This window comes from Atractosteus spatula, chromosome 11, assembly GCF_055471065.1.
Source record: "Atractosteus spatula isolate fAtrSpa1 chromosome 11, fAtrSpa1.hap1, whole genome shotgun sequence".
Taxonomy (NCBI): Eukaryota; Metazoa; Chordata; class Actinopteri; order Semionotiformes; family Lepisosteidae; genus Atractosteus; species Atractosteus spatula.
In genome coordinates this window covers 1,455,324-1,468,377 of record NC_142716.1, presented here as the reverse complement: position 1 = coordinate 1,468,377, position 13,054 = coordinate 1,455,324, and the positions used below count along the sequence as shown (strand labels likewise).

The window sequence follows — 13,054 nt, the reverse complement described above, 5'->3', positions numbered from 1 at the left end:
AATAGTTGTGTAATTTAAAGTGATTTGTGGGGTTCAACCATCTGAGGGTGACAGTGTGAGCTGTAAGAGTGAGGAGGTGTCCTAGATCCCGCCTCGATGTATAGGTTTGTGGTCAAACACCACCAGTCAACACCACCTTTGGTGGCTCTGCCATCCCACAATCGTCTCTGCATCCTGGGGTTCTTGGAATGGAGACCACTGGCTCCACACAGGCAGCTGGAGGGTGATCAGTGCCCATGGAGACGCATGAGTCTCAGCTTTCTGACAGGCGCCAGCACTGCGTCCCGCGCAGGATTCGGTCACCTTCTCACTGCGCCCTTGTGACCTGCCTTCCAGACGCCACGTTCTCAGAGACCTGCAAGATAGACAACAAGTTCCTGTCTCTGAATTACCTGGCTCGGTACGAGCAGCCCCAGCAGTCCCTGGGCTGTGTGCTGTCTGGCCCCTCTGAGGACAGGGAGGTCCACATCATCGAGCTGCAGGCGCCCAACTCCAGCAGGTGAGCTGTGCTGTTCCCCAGGCCCAGCCCAACAAGGTTACTCATTGCTCCCCCTGCAGGCCAGGGCGTGCTGCTGCCTTTCCCAAGCTTGACTGTTACAAAGCAGTGCTTCACTTTTCAGTTAGAAGTGTTATTAACAGTTTGAATCAGTTGTTTCAGAACACAGATGCTCAGATTTTAACTCAAGTGCATGAGCATATGTCTCCTGTTTAGCTGTTTAGCTCCCTGTGGGTTTGACAGTAGGATCTAGCTTACTGCCATTCAACTCGAAGAGCTCGAATGGCTTTGCTCCTGACTGTGTCAGTAAAGTTCGCTTCCTGCACATCTGCCCATCACGGGGCGCAGCCCCTTGCACTCTGGCTGTCACTCAGATCAAAACGAGGCCCCCAGCACTGAGGGACTCTGTTCTCTTGCTCCTTTGTTATATTAAAAAGTCCCCGTGATAATGAATCCTGCAATGCATGGTTTAAAACCAAGATTATTATTTAGATTTGATTTTTAAACATGAAACAATTAAAAAAGGCTTAAAGATGAAAAAAAATGTTAGAGATCCGACATTTGTCTCTGAAAAATACCCCAACCTCCGATGAAGTAAAGAAAAACAGAACAAGAAACCATGGTCAGGATTAGTTAAACACACACACAGTGTAAATATAGACAGCATCCCTATTCCCAAACACGGGTTACTGCTGACAGCAAGGTAGTAATTTTCTCTTTCCAGTGTTTTCAGCAACTGAGCTAGTAATTGCACAAGAATCTACTGAAGAGTTTTGTTCCTAAACGGTTCCCCGAAGCTGCTGGCAGTGTGAAAATGCAGCCGCTGTGTTGTGTAAAATCACTCCAGTCTGCACATAGTAGTAGCAGGGTCTGCTCCACACGTGTCCTGCTCTTCCGGGACACAGTCCAGCTTTTTAATCATTTGGCCAGACGCTGGAGACATGATAACATGGAAGAAAGTTTGATAAATTTCACAACTCTTGGCATTTTGAAGTTTTTACGGTGTCTCCTTTCCGCCTTTTTCCAAAACAGCGCTTTCCAGGTGGACGTGGTGGTGGACGTCAGGCCCCTGGACTCCGACGCCTCCCTCCGCCGGGACCTGGTGCTCGTGCTCAAGTGCCAGAAGTCGGTCAACTGGGTCGTGGAACCGCACGGGCTGGCAGGCCGGCTGGAAGTTCTGGTGCGTAGCTGGGCGAGACTGTGGGGTCTCACTCCTGCAGTCCGCAGGTGGCGGACTTGCGCCCCTGTAGAGGTGCTCCTGTCAGGGGTCTGCCGCTGTCCACACGGGGAGACCGGCGGGGACGCTCGTCAGGCCGCAGACTCCTGACGAAGGCCTCGTGGGTTTGAGGGGGAAGGGAGAGAGCCAGGGTCCTCACGTTGTGTTGCACGTGCTCTTGGCCTTGATTGCTCATCACCCAGCAGAACACATGAGCTACAGTACGGGAATCGCTGGCACCCTGCTGGGCTTCTAGGATTTCAGGTCTTGGCCTGGTGAGCTTTACAATGTTCATGGCTTTTGGAGTTCATAAGGAAAAATATTTTTCGATGAGATTTTTTTTTATCTTAACTTTTCACGGCACTACAACTTTAAAAAAAAAGTTCAAGAAAGAAAAGGAGCTATTGCCAAAAAAGTCTTTTTACTACGAGATGGCTTATCAGAGATGGCCTTGCTTTGAATATTACTGGGCACTCTGTACTGGATTTAACTGTAATAAAACAACTTTTTTACATCAGCATGAAATTCTCAGGGCTTATTCATCTAGTTTCAAAGGCATTAAAGGAGCTGTCTTTAAAACTCCTGTGATTTATTATTTAGGATATACTACAGACTTCTTTCAGAATTCTAAGTTTTTCTCCTTTTTGGTTTTTAAAATACATCAGCACGTGTGTTTGAGAAAACAGCGATATGAAAAGAAAGTTGCTTTAAACGATGCAGTGGAGTGAAATATTGAGCCTGGGGTGGAGTGTCAGCAGGACCAGTTGAAAGCTGGGGGTGGTCACCCTGTGCGCCTAGCAACCAGTGGGGTTGCTGTGGAAACTGGACGTGCTCCAGATCCACAGGTGAGGCTCAGCTGGAGAAGCTCTGCAACCAAACTGAAGACGGAGCAGGGAAACGCGGTCGGGGTCGGGTAGCAAAACCTTCTTTAGTGAACTCGTTTTTTTGGGAAGAGGAAGTTTAATTTGTCCCAGTGCTCTGGCACCCTGCCAGCAGCTTCAGTTTGAAAGCCTTCCTAGCCTTGAGGTGATGAAACGCTCCAGAAACCTTTCGGACCGTTGTCAACTTCACACAGGCGTTGAAATAAGTTAGCCTCGCTGAAGAGGGTATTTTTGGACATGTATCTCTTACATCCCTGTGGCTAGCAGAATTCGGAAACTCCAAAGCTGTGACCAGCTGGGTTTTCTGCATTCATCTGCAGAAACAGCGGAGCTCTGAGTTATTACCTCATCTCTGAAGGTACATAATAGGTGGTGATTTAAAGACTCTTGATACACGTGGAATCCCATCAGGTTTAATGAAATAAATCCACAAAAAACAGTATGTGTTTAGGAACCTTCAAGACACCATCGCAGTAAAAACGTCTCACTAAGTAACTCGTCTTTTCAGCTTCATGTGCTCTTCTATGGTTTAAACTAATTGTGTTGTGTGAACTTGGTAGTTTTAAGAATTTCTGAACATATGCCCAGTCTTTCATTTTGTATTTTCCAGATTTGCGTGTTTCTGCTCCTATAAAAAAAAAATTATAATGACAAAACCATTTTGTGGTGACAAAAGCACCTAATGTTTTGAAGCCTGTGGCCTCTTTGTTAGGCCTAAATGGCCTGGCTGTTCTCACATAAATCTTTGACAGTAAAGATTAACTGTTTACAGTATGTTAGTCTTTGGCATGCCTATAATAAAATCTTGCTTGGCACTTACACATGAAGCGTGGAACAATTAGTGCTCTTCTTCTCCCAGCTGCCCGGCAGGGTTCCCACAGTCCTCTGCTGTTCCCACTGGCCTCCCCTGGGCGAAGGAGCAGATCCAGTTATCGCTTTCAGGAGCCTGTGTGCTGCCTGTAATCAAGACCTGTTAAAGGACAAGAGCCTGCCATGACAGTGCACGTCTCCCAGCGCACCCTGTTTGTTCAGCTGCCCTGGAAGGGTATTTAATCAGTCAGGGCTGCTTCTCTGCAGGAAAGCAGGAGAGAGAGAGAGCACAAGGCTGACATTGTAAGGCAAGCTGGCCTAAGCCAGCGCTGAATTGAAAACACATGGGAGAAAACGCAAATCGCTGTTTCACTGGCCTGACGGGAAACCTCGGGCCCGGTTAGGGGCGTCAGGCAAGATGAGAGAGCTTAGCCAGGGAGGGGAGACAGACTGCAGCAAAACCTCTCGCGGCTGATAAGGGCTGTCAGAGGGAGAGTGTGTCGGGGGGGGGGGGGGGGGGTCACTGACAAGGACAGAGGCCGTCAGGTTCAGCTCTTGCCAGGACATGTCCTTTCAAGTGCGCACGAGCTGCACCGGCAGGCCCGAACGAGCCTCGTGAACAGGCCTGTTCGTGTGGTCCGGCCTCGGCGGTGACGAGGCGGGTGTGTGCGTGGGCCAGGCCCTGGGACGGGCTGTGTGGCGTGGGTCAGGTGCGTGTGTGGGTGTGTGCGCACGAGAAATGATAGCCTCGTAAAACCAAAGCTCTTGCTACTGCCGGAGGGTTGGCCACAGCCAGGCGAGGGGCACTGCCGATGTGTGGGAATTTTCTGTGGGAAAGGATTAACGTTCGCTCACATTAGTGGCCAGCTGAACGGGGAACAGATGTGTAATTCAGAGAAAATGTGACACGTCGGTGTCTCGTGATTGATCAGGCACAGTGCAGCGCTGAACTGTAGGTTTTTTATGTACTGTACTTTGTTCTCCTGGTGGCGTGCTGTTTGAGAAGCCTTTTCAGAATTGAATATTATTGTTAATTTATTGTGGCGGACAGCTTGATCCAAAGTCACTTGGTTAATAATGCTGTTTTGTTATATAAATTACTTGCAGTAAATCGCTAGAAAACATTTACAAAAAGTAGAGCAATCTAACAAAAATCGAAGAACAAATGGGATACAAGCTACTGCTGTTAGACTAAGTAAAAGAAGTGCAATGAACTTTGTCATCTGCACGCGTGGTGCACTCATATACTCATATCTCTTTTTCCCTTGAAAGTGCACTGATAGATGGTTTTAGTGAAAACAGATAATTGCCAGTAAAGAGCTGGCAGCTGGAGTGGAAATTGTTTGCCCTATTTTGGTTCTGTTATCAGGTCTAGTTTCTGGAACAAACAAGATAACAGAACAGGAAGTGCTGATTTCTGTGGGTAGGAATTTAATGTTTGTCTTTCAGCATAAAGCTGTGCGCTTGGCTTTTGAATCTTATCGATGGCGATTAGAAATCCACACACTGAAACAAAGGGTTTTATTGTGAGGGTTTCTCATCTCAGCCCCGTCCCGGCCCCTGCTGCAGGACAGCAGTGTGGGACAGCGTAACTGCAAGGCTGTGGGTTCAAATCCCGAGTCCCTGATTGAGGTGCCTCACTCCTATTGCTTCAGTAAAATGCTGTATAAGAGGGTACAAACATAAGATTCTTTCAACTAAAATGTCATCTAAAAAAACTGTCCGGCCTGTCTGCTGCCACAGAGGTGGGAGAGCAGACACCCAGCTCTCTGTCTGCACAGGGTCCGGTCCGCAGCCCCTGGACTGTTCTTGGCTTTTTTGGCTCGAGCCCCGAAGTTAATAAAATCGGCTCGAGGGCTATGGATTGCAAACCCAGCAACGAGGGTCAGGCCAGGATAAAGGAAGGGGGCTCAGCGCAGACGGAGCTTGTTGAAACGGGGCTCGGGAGCGCACAGAGCAGGGCGCTGTTATGTTGTTGAAGGCACGTGTGCCACGAAGTTCAGCAGTATTTCATGGTGATGAGAGAGGCTGCTGGGCCTCTGCTGGGCCTCTGCTGGGTGTTAACCCCTCTGCTCTTCCCCGCAGACCTCGGAGACTGTCTCGGTGGGGCACGAGGTGGAGAGCTCCATGCAGGTGGTGAAGATGGCCAGGCAGAGCCTGCCCTCGGGCTCCCAGGCTCTGATCCACTGGGCGGAGGAGCGCGGCTACCGTCCAGTCACCTCCTTCACCAGCACTGCCGTGGCCAACCACTTCAGCCTGAGGCTGAGGGAAGCAGGTGAGCCCCTTGGGGAGCCGAACCAGGCCTGCTCAGGTGTTCACTGTCCAGAGACACAGCCCAAGGGTGATCGCTCTGTACCTGCAGGGCTGCAGGGCTGTTGCTCTGTACCTGCCTGGCCGGGGTGCTGAGTTCAGATTTTTCTTCCAGGTGTGGTGGTGGAGGAGCCCCTCAGCATGTTCCCCCCGGAGCTGGAGCGTCTGCGCAACCTGAAGCCCCCGGTCGGCCCGGCGAGCTCGGGGCCCCTCGATCTGCCCTTCCTCTTCGGCCGCGGGGGGGGCGGCCGGCCGGAGCCGGGCAGGCTGCCCCTCTTCCCGTTCCCAGCGGCGGAGTGGCCCCCCACAGAGCCGGAGGAGCAGCAGGGCTCCGTGAGCGTGGGGCTGTCCGTGCGCTGCGAGGAGCACCGGATCGTGGTTTCCGTGGACAAAGAGAGCCTGCAGGTTGGTACTGGCCCGCTTTGCTCAGCTCCTCGGTGCCATCCTTCTGGATGGGAGTTCTGGACTGGGTCAGGTCATAGCTGACATCCCTGCAAGAACACGTACTGTATTGTACTTCCATGGTGTCTGCAGTGTTTATCTGCCTTACATAAAGTCAGCAGCCTTGATCTTCTCTTCTGACTTGTTTTTTGTGTTTCCGTGAACGTTAATGCTCAGCTGTCGGCTTTTAAAGGTTCCTTAGTGTTTTAGAACAAAATGTTCTCATCTAAACCAAAGATGACTGTCCGACTGTTTAGTAATGATGAAGAGCGACTACACAGCAGGGGTTGTAACTGGCCATAAAAAAGAGCCAAAAGCCCAGATGGAATTTGGGATCTTTAACAACAAAGTGAGCTGAAATCATTTTAAATGCCTGTGTTTAATGTGAGTTTCATTATCCCTTGCTGGGTAAAAACTTGCTGTATTTATGAGGTATTTAAAGGCTGGTTGTCAAAAAAGATACTGTGCCGTGTGAAGAGGGAAAAACGAGCTGTCAGATGTTTTAAGCACAAAAGCAATCACGTGCTCTGAGTGGCCATTGGAGGTGAGTGGGAAGCTGTTTCCTGATCGCACACCTGAGCTGCTGCAGACAGTGTGTGGTGAGCTGTCATGAGGAGGCATGAGGTGATGGAGTATCCAAGAGAGCACAATCCCTGAACTAGACATCCACTTTGCATTACCATTTCCTGAAGAAGTCTGAGTGATTGAATTGAGTGATAAAAATAGCAATTGCTCTGTTTGACACAGTTTCCAGCTCACAGCCCCCAACCTGGCCTAGACTATACCCTACACCCAGATCAACTTGGATCACCACCGTTCTGACTGGGCAATAGTAAAAGCACACATGCCCACTGTCCTGTTTGCCCAGCACGCCATTTATTTCCACATTCTCCAGCCGACACCTCAGAATCGCAGCGCGGTGGAAGATGTTTTATGACAGAAATGACACACTTAGGTGTGTGCTCCTCTTTGCCACCTCAGTGCTGTGCCCATGCTCCCTGAAAATGAAATGATAAGCCATTTGTTCCCTAGCTACTTTGTCTTCCTAGAAACTTGCTTTTTGCTAGCCAGACTTGTTCTGATGTAGGATTGGGGATTTTGCATTTCTGCAAGAGATCGCTTGTGCAGTGTGCAGCTCCTCCTAGACTCTAACGCGACTTACCTCTGAGCGTCCCCTCGCAGGCGAATGGCTTCAGAGGAGATGGCATCACTCTGCAGGACCCTTCGTGCAAAGCGACAGCCAACGCCACACACTACACGCTGGAGACGCCGCTGACCGGCTGCAACACCACGGTCTTCCAGCTCCCTGGCAGCCCAGTGGCTATTTACCTGAACTCTGTGAGTAGGGCAGGACCTGGGCAGAGGGGCCTGTTGCTGGCCTGGCAACGCGGGGCAGCAGCTCTGCCTGAAGTGCCGGGACAGGCGTAGATGAATCCAGCATGATTTTGCGGGTGGAGGCACAGACTGAGGCAGACGATGGCAGCAGAGTGACTTCTGGAAGCTCCCGTCCTTACGGTGCTCTGTGTCAGCAGAGAGATTCACGATCTGCAGTCGCCGGTCTCCTAGCGGCGGTCCAGTTAACCGGGACAAGGAGCTGACCGGCGTAGTTTTTCAAACAGACCCTTAGCGGTTCAGCTGAAAGCCGAGCCCCTCGGTCCTCGTTACAGTACGGACGTCATAAATGTCAGCAGGATCTCCAGATCCTTTCAGCAGTTGCACAATCAGGCTTGCCTGCTATTCTACCCCTCGTGATTATTGTTAGCAAGAATGCATTAGCAGCGACTCCAAATGACCTGCCCTCAGGCACGTCTCTTGAGTGTACACACTGCTGGAACAGACCTGCTGCCATGTTAACCCTTTAGTCTAACTAAGCCATGCACATTTGCCTCCTCTCAGACTGCAAGGATCCTTGTACAGTCCTTGTTGCTTGAACAGTGATACTGCAGCCCTGTTTCAAGGTTTGCTTATTTATCTGTTAGTCGTGGTGAGAAAATAGAAAGGAAAGTGTGCCTCAGAGAATCGCCAAGGGACCCTGTGTTGAAATCACAAGATGTTCCCATGTTTAAATTCCAGCTCATCTGTTTTCCTAATGTTTTGGTGGTTTTGTCATAGGTCCTTTGCAGTGTTTGGACGTTCGGACGCAAATTCTGCTTGTTTTGCTCAGCATCAGCCCAGCAAAAACCGGCCTTATCTGATCACATTTACGCCCCGGTGTTTTGAAATGGAGTCAGGCTGTTGCGAAAAAGCTTGGGAAGCATGTTTTTTTTTCAGTTTTGTGATGTTAGTTCGATTGTGGCTGTTTTTGGAGGAGATTAAGGAGTTTTTCTGTTGCTGTTGTTGCAGATCTGGATCAACCAGTCGGAGCCAGGAGATGGAAGTGGCTGGCCTTTTGATTACGAGGACATGGAGTCTGGCGATAATGGCTTTGCCTCCGATGCTGAGGGCCCAGAAAGGGCTGGTTCTGAACCAGAGGCACACGGACCCGTCTCTGTCTTGGCAAGTCTTCACCTCTTCCCTTCACTGAAGCAGAGCGGGCTGGGAGAAAGTGGCTTTTATCAGCAGATCGGCACACAAACTCCAGCAACCCTGACCTGGCCTTTGCAATGAGCAACGTGAAGCTACCCTGGCAGCCCCTCACCTGGGACCTGCTTTAAATATGCACACCTCAAATATGCTTTAAAACACATCAGCTCACTGCGAAGAGTGTTGACCTTTGTAAGGCCACATCTGAAAGGCTAGTTGTTTCATGTCACGTGTTCACGTCTGATCACAGCCTAACAGACAGGGTTCTGTGCCTTTTCCCTCACAAAGTGGAGAGACTGGCTGAACATTTACTAGTTTTTCTTACATTTACTGTGTGGGGGGTAAAAAGGGATGCTTTTATCTATGGTGTTGCTTCCCTATTTCTTCCATAACCACTTTACGTAAAACATACAAAATATTATGAACAAGAGGGTCACCCTCAACAACATTGCTGGGTAGCTCTTTCCATACTCTCACAACCCTATGTGTAAGATTGAACAACCACAGGCCATGGCACACCTGTAACCTTCGGGTCCAGGAATGTATCTGTCGGCTTTTATAGACTGATTCCAGATTGCAAAGCAGCAATAACTCTTTTGTTAAGTGGTGACTAGAACCGTTCACTAAAGTATATTCGAAATGAGGCACACTGTATAGTTTTAACATACTGTACAGTAACATCCCTCAATTTAAATTCTCCACAGAAAGCACAGGAAGTCTCAGAGATAAGCCTAATGCGAAACTTTTCAAACTGCCGTCACGAATCCAGTAATCATCAGCAGGTGTTTATTGGGGTCCTGTCCCCTAAGCTAAGGGTCTCCGAGTCCTCACTGTGTGAAGAAGAGCCTGCTTGAACTGCACGTGAACTGCTGTTTGGAGTGCTGCCATCCTCCCTCGTTTGAACTCTTGAACTTCAGAACCTTTCTTGTGTTGCGAAGTTCAGGAGTTTGCTGGCTTTTCGTTCTCTAATCCTCTCTGTGTTGAGGTGCCTGTGGTGATGGAAAGCTGTGCAGGATGAGCTGCAGTGTGGCGTCAAAATGCACACAGCACAAACGAGCTGCCTCGGGTCTCATGTCCCTCCCGCTGTGCTGTTTGCTTCTCCTCCGCAGTTTAACTGCACGTACGGGCAGGCTCAGGAATCTCCAGGCGGCACGCTGGCCAGGCACGGGCCCAGCAAGAATCCGGTCAACAACGCGACCTTCAACATGGAGTTCTACAGCACCGACCTCTTCCACTTCCCCCTGCCCCAGGCCTTCCCCACCGCCTCCGACAACGAGCACATCTTCGTCGAGGTAAGAGCCAGCCCCTAGCTTGCTGTTCGGAGCTGTAACCCCCCAGTGCCCCCCGATCTGGGGGCAGCCAGGCTGCTCAGCTCTCTCAAGCCCGAGGGCCACAGCCTGCAGAGAGGAGGTGCAGAGCTGGACGGAGGACAGGCGATCTCAAACTGAAGGGGCTGTTAACCTCTGTGTGTTGATCTGGTTGCAAATATTCTTAAAAGGGTTTGAGCAGATTATACAGATTAAAAGAAAACAACAAGTAGGTATTACAGCTGTTTTTCTATAGGTTGGACACAAAGTGTGTCTAAGGGCAGGTAAATTAGTAAACACAGCATCACAAAACAAACTTTTAGAGTTCATTATTCACAGCCGTCATTTTAGTTTGTTTTTTTTTTGTTTAAACAAATCCTCATAACCTTTACTCAGCTTTTCCACGCAAAGCTGTTTTTCAATTCTCTAAATATTTTGCCTACATTTCAGCAGTAGAAACGATGTGTGCAGAGGCCCATACACACTAGCGTTGCTTTAGCTGGGCCCCCTCTCACACTGCGCTGTAAACTGTGGAAATCTCGGCGCCCCGGTGCAGTCTGCAGAGAAAGCTGTTTTCTGTTTACATGCGAGTCTCTGTACGGCTGTGAAAGTGTCCTGTGTTTCCCAACAGAATAAATCCTGCCTCGCTGAGCATCAAAACATTTAGTCTGGTCTACATCACAGTCGCAAAGCTTTCATGTCCAAAAGCAGCTCTCACACGGGGTCATCAACTGTTTGGTCTGGCTTTGCTTTCCAAGTTTGTTAAACTAATATTGTATTTTTCTCTCCTTAACCCTTTGCATCATTACAAGCTTAAGTAGTTACTGATGTTGTTGGACGATGTGCTGTTCTGAAATGTGAGGAAGTTTGTAAGGTTTTTTTTTAGACAGCTTGTTACCAATTAAATCAAATGTGATCGGTGCAGTTCCAAGGTACTGTACACTATCCCATCAGAGAGCTGGCGAAAGAGATAAAACAGCGTATTCACTAGAAGTCTTTGAACCTTTGATTTATAAGGGCTTCTGAGAATGACACTGCCAAGAAATTTCGGCCAGTGGACGACAAAGAGGGATTTGTTCTACCAGCCATTTAAGACACACAAACCTCTTCTCCCCCCCCAGGTCTTAGAGCTTCACGGCTGTTTGTGAGGTCTGCGCTTTTTTCTAAGTAGCCAGGGTGCAGCTGTGTGCGGTGACACGGTGTGTGTGGATGGACAGCGCGTTCTTGTTCACGTACTGGAGCGGTTGTGCGTCTGAGAGCGGCCGTGGGGCTGCTGTGGGTCAGGAGTGAGGATGAGTGCGATGAGGAGTGATGGAGCAGGAGGAAGGGAATGCCTCACCCCAGACAGCCAGCCTGGGTGTGCGCACGAGGGGGGGCTTGTTGACTTCAGCTTCAGCCCGGGATAGTGCACGTCCAGGCTGTCTAGGCACCGCAGCGCTGCTGTGAGCGCACACGTGTAGATTGTGGTTTCAGAAGAGGGAGGAGGGGATCTGTGGGGATAGGAACTCGAGGAAATGCCTTGTGGTTCGTCCTGACGGAAAGATCCTCTTGAAATTGTTGAAGTGACTGAAATCTCACTGAGGAATTGTGATTCTTGGAACCGGGACAAGTCTCGGGATGGCGCTTGTGCAACTTTATTTCCTCAAGCTATCAGTCAGCTCTTCAACAGCGAGTGTTGTTTTCTGCTTTGAAGAAATCCAGACTGAAACTGGTTCTTCCTTGCAAAGATACATGCGTATCAGCGGTCCCAGAGCAATTGTCATTTATCCCGGGAAAAACTTAAATTGTTGGTTGTAAAGTGAAATTTGTGACTAAATGTCACCCCGACAACAATATTTTAATGTGCCCCTTGTGGAAGTGCGTTACCTCGTGCTGACTTTGTGGTAGAGAGTGAGTTCGGTGGTCCTTCAGCTCCTTATAGAAGGGGTGCTCTGTCTTCTTCTCACTTCCTGTGAAACACGGCCTGTGCAGCATGTATGAAGCCCTCTCTTCCTGTGCTTTCTGTTAAAGGTTTCAGTTACCAAAGCCGACCAGGAGCTGGGGTTTATGATTCAAACGTGCTTCATTTCGCCGCATTCAAACCCCAACGTGGCCTCGGATTACGTCATCATCGAGAACATCTGCCCCAAGGATGAGTCTGTGAAGTTCTACTCACCCCCGAGACCCGGCTTCCCCCTCCTGCACGCGCAGACGGACAGGAAGAGGTTCAGCTTCACGTTCAGGTCCAGATACAACATCTCCCTGCTCTTCCTGCACTGCGAGATGACCTTGTGCACAAAGAGGCAGGTGGACAGCCAAGGCCTGCCCAAGGTGAGCCCTCCACAGCCCACAGACGCGTCGAGCACTCGGGGACAGACCCTTGCATCTCTGTCTTCTGAGCAAAGGTAGTTTTCAATGCTTTTAAGATGTTCTGTGTAGAGTATCTGCTTTTGAAACGGTAAGAATCTGGGATTCCTAATGGGTGATACTGTCCTCATGATGAAAAGCATTGTTCATGACGGAGAAGGTGCACATGCACGTGGGCAGCAGTGGCTCTTTGATTCGGTGTTGTAGACCCATCTGTGTGACGGCCTGCGCAGCCTCTGTGATCCAGGTGTGATCCATTGGCAAGCCGACCTGGTAGCATACATCTCGTGTGTGTAGAAGCGCACAGGTCAGCTACCAGCTGTAAGGGAATTTAAATTTAAATCTCATTTACAGTATATAGCATAAAATTCTACGCTTAAAATGAACTGTTTAGGCCCAAAGCACGTGGTGAATTTAAGAGATGATACAGGCAGCAGTAACATCAACAGTAAGCACCAGTGTGGGAAAGCACTGCGCATTACTGCACTGTTTGTGGGTGTTAAAATTAGTATGGTTATTCGCATAATTACACTTCTGACATGCAGCATGGAATTATCTCATATTAAGATGTATTAAAGGAGCGTATGAACTAATTGTGTGCTTTAAGGGCATATTACGTCAACAGAGGCTTCTGGGCTGTAATGCATGAGGCTGGGAATCAAATGAGCTGCCTTCAGCCCTCTGAGCTCTTGGGTTTTACTACCTGTAAAGGGGAGTGCAGCGC

At 49.4% G+C, this 13,054-nt stretch overlaps 1 protein-coding gene across 4 annotated transcripts in view; it reads left to right on the top strand.

Moving 5' to 3' along the window:
- The window catches only part of tgfbr3 (transforming growth factor, beta receptor III), an 86,681-nt gene that overhangs the window by 59,927 nt on the left and 13,700 nt on the right, over positions 1 to 13,054 (top strand). For all 4 annotated transcript variants that reach the window (XR_016093732.1, XM_088927054.1, XM_088927053.1 and 1 more), the window contains exons 6-13: positions 337 to 499; positions 1,529 to 1,676; positions 5,489 to 5,678; positions 5,829 to 6,118; positions 7,337 to 7,492; positions 8,498 to 8,650; positions 9,787 to 9,969; positions 11,995 to 12,294. Coding sequence is in view for 3 of the 4 variants with exons in the window: in XM_088927054.1 (XP_088783180.1) it covers positions 337 to 499; positions 1,529 to 1,676; positions 5,489 to 5,678; positions 5,829 to 6,118; positions 7,337 to 7,492; positions 8,498 to 8,650; positions 9,787 to 9,969; positions 11,995 to 12,294 (1,583 nt within the window). In the remaining variant the exon portion in view is untranslated. The remainder of the gene's footprint in view (positions 1 to 336; positions 500 to 1,528; positions 1,677 to 5,488; positions 5,679 to 5,828; positions 6,119 to 7,336; positions 7,493 to 8,497; positions 8,651 to 9,786; positions 9,970 to 11,994; positions 12,295 to 13,054) is intronic.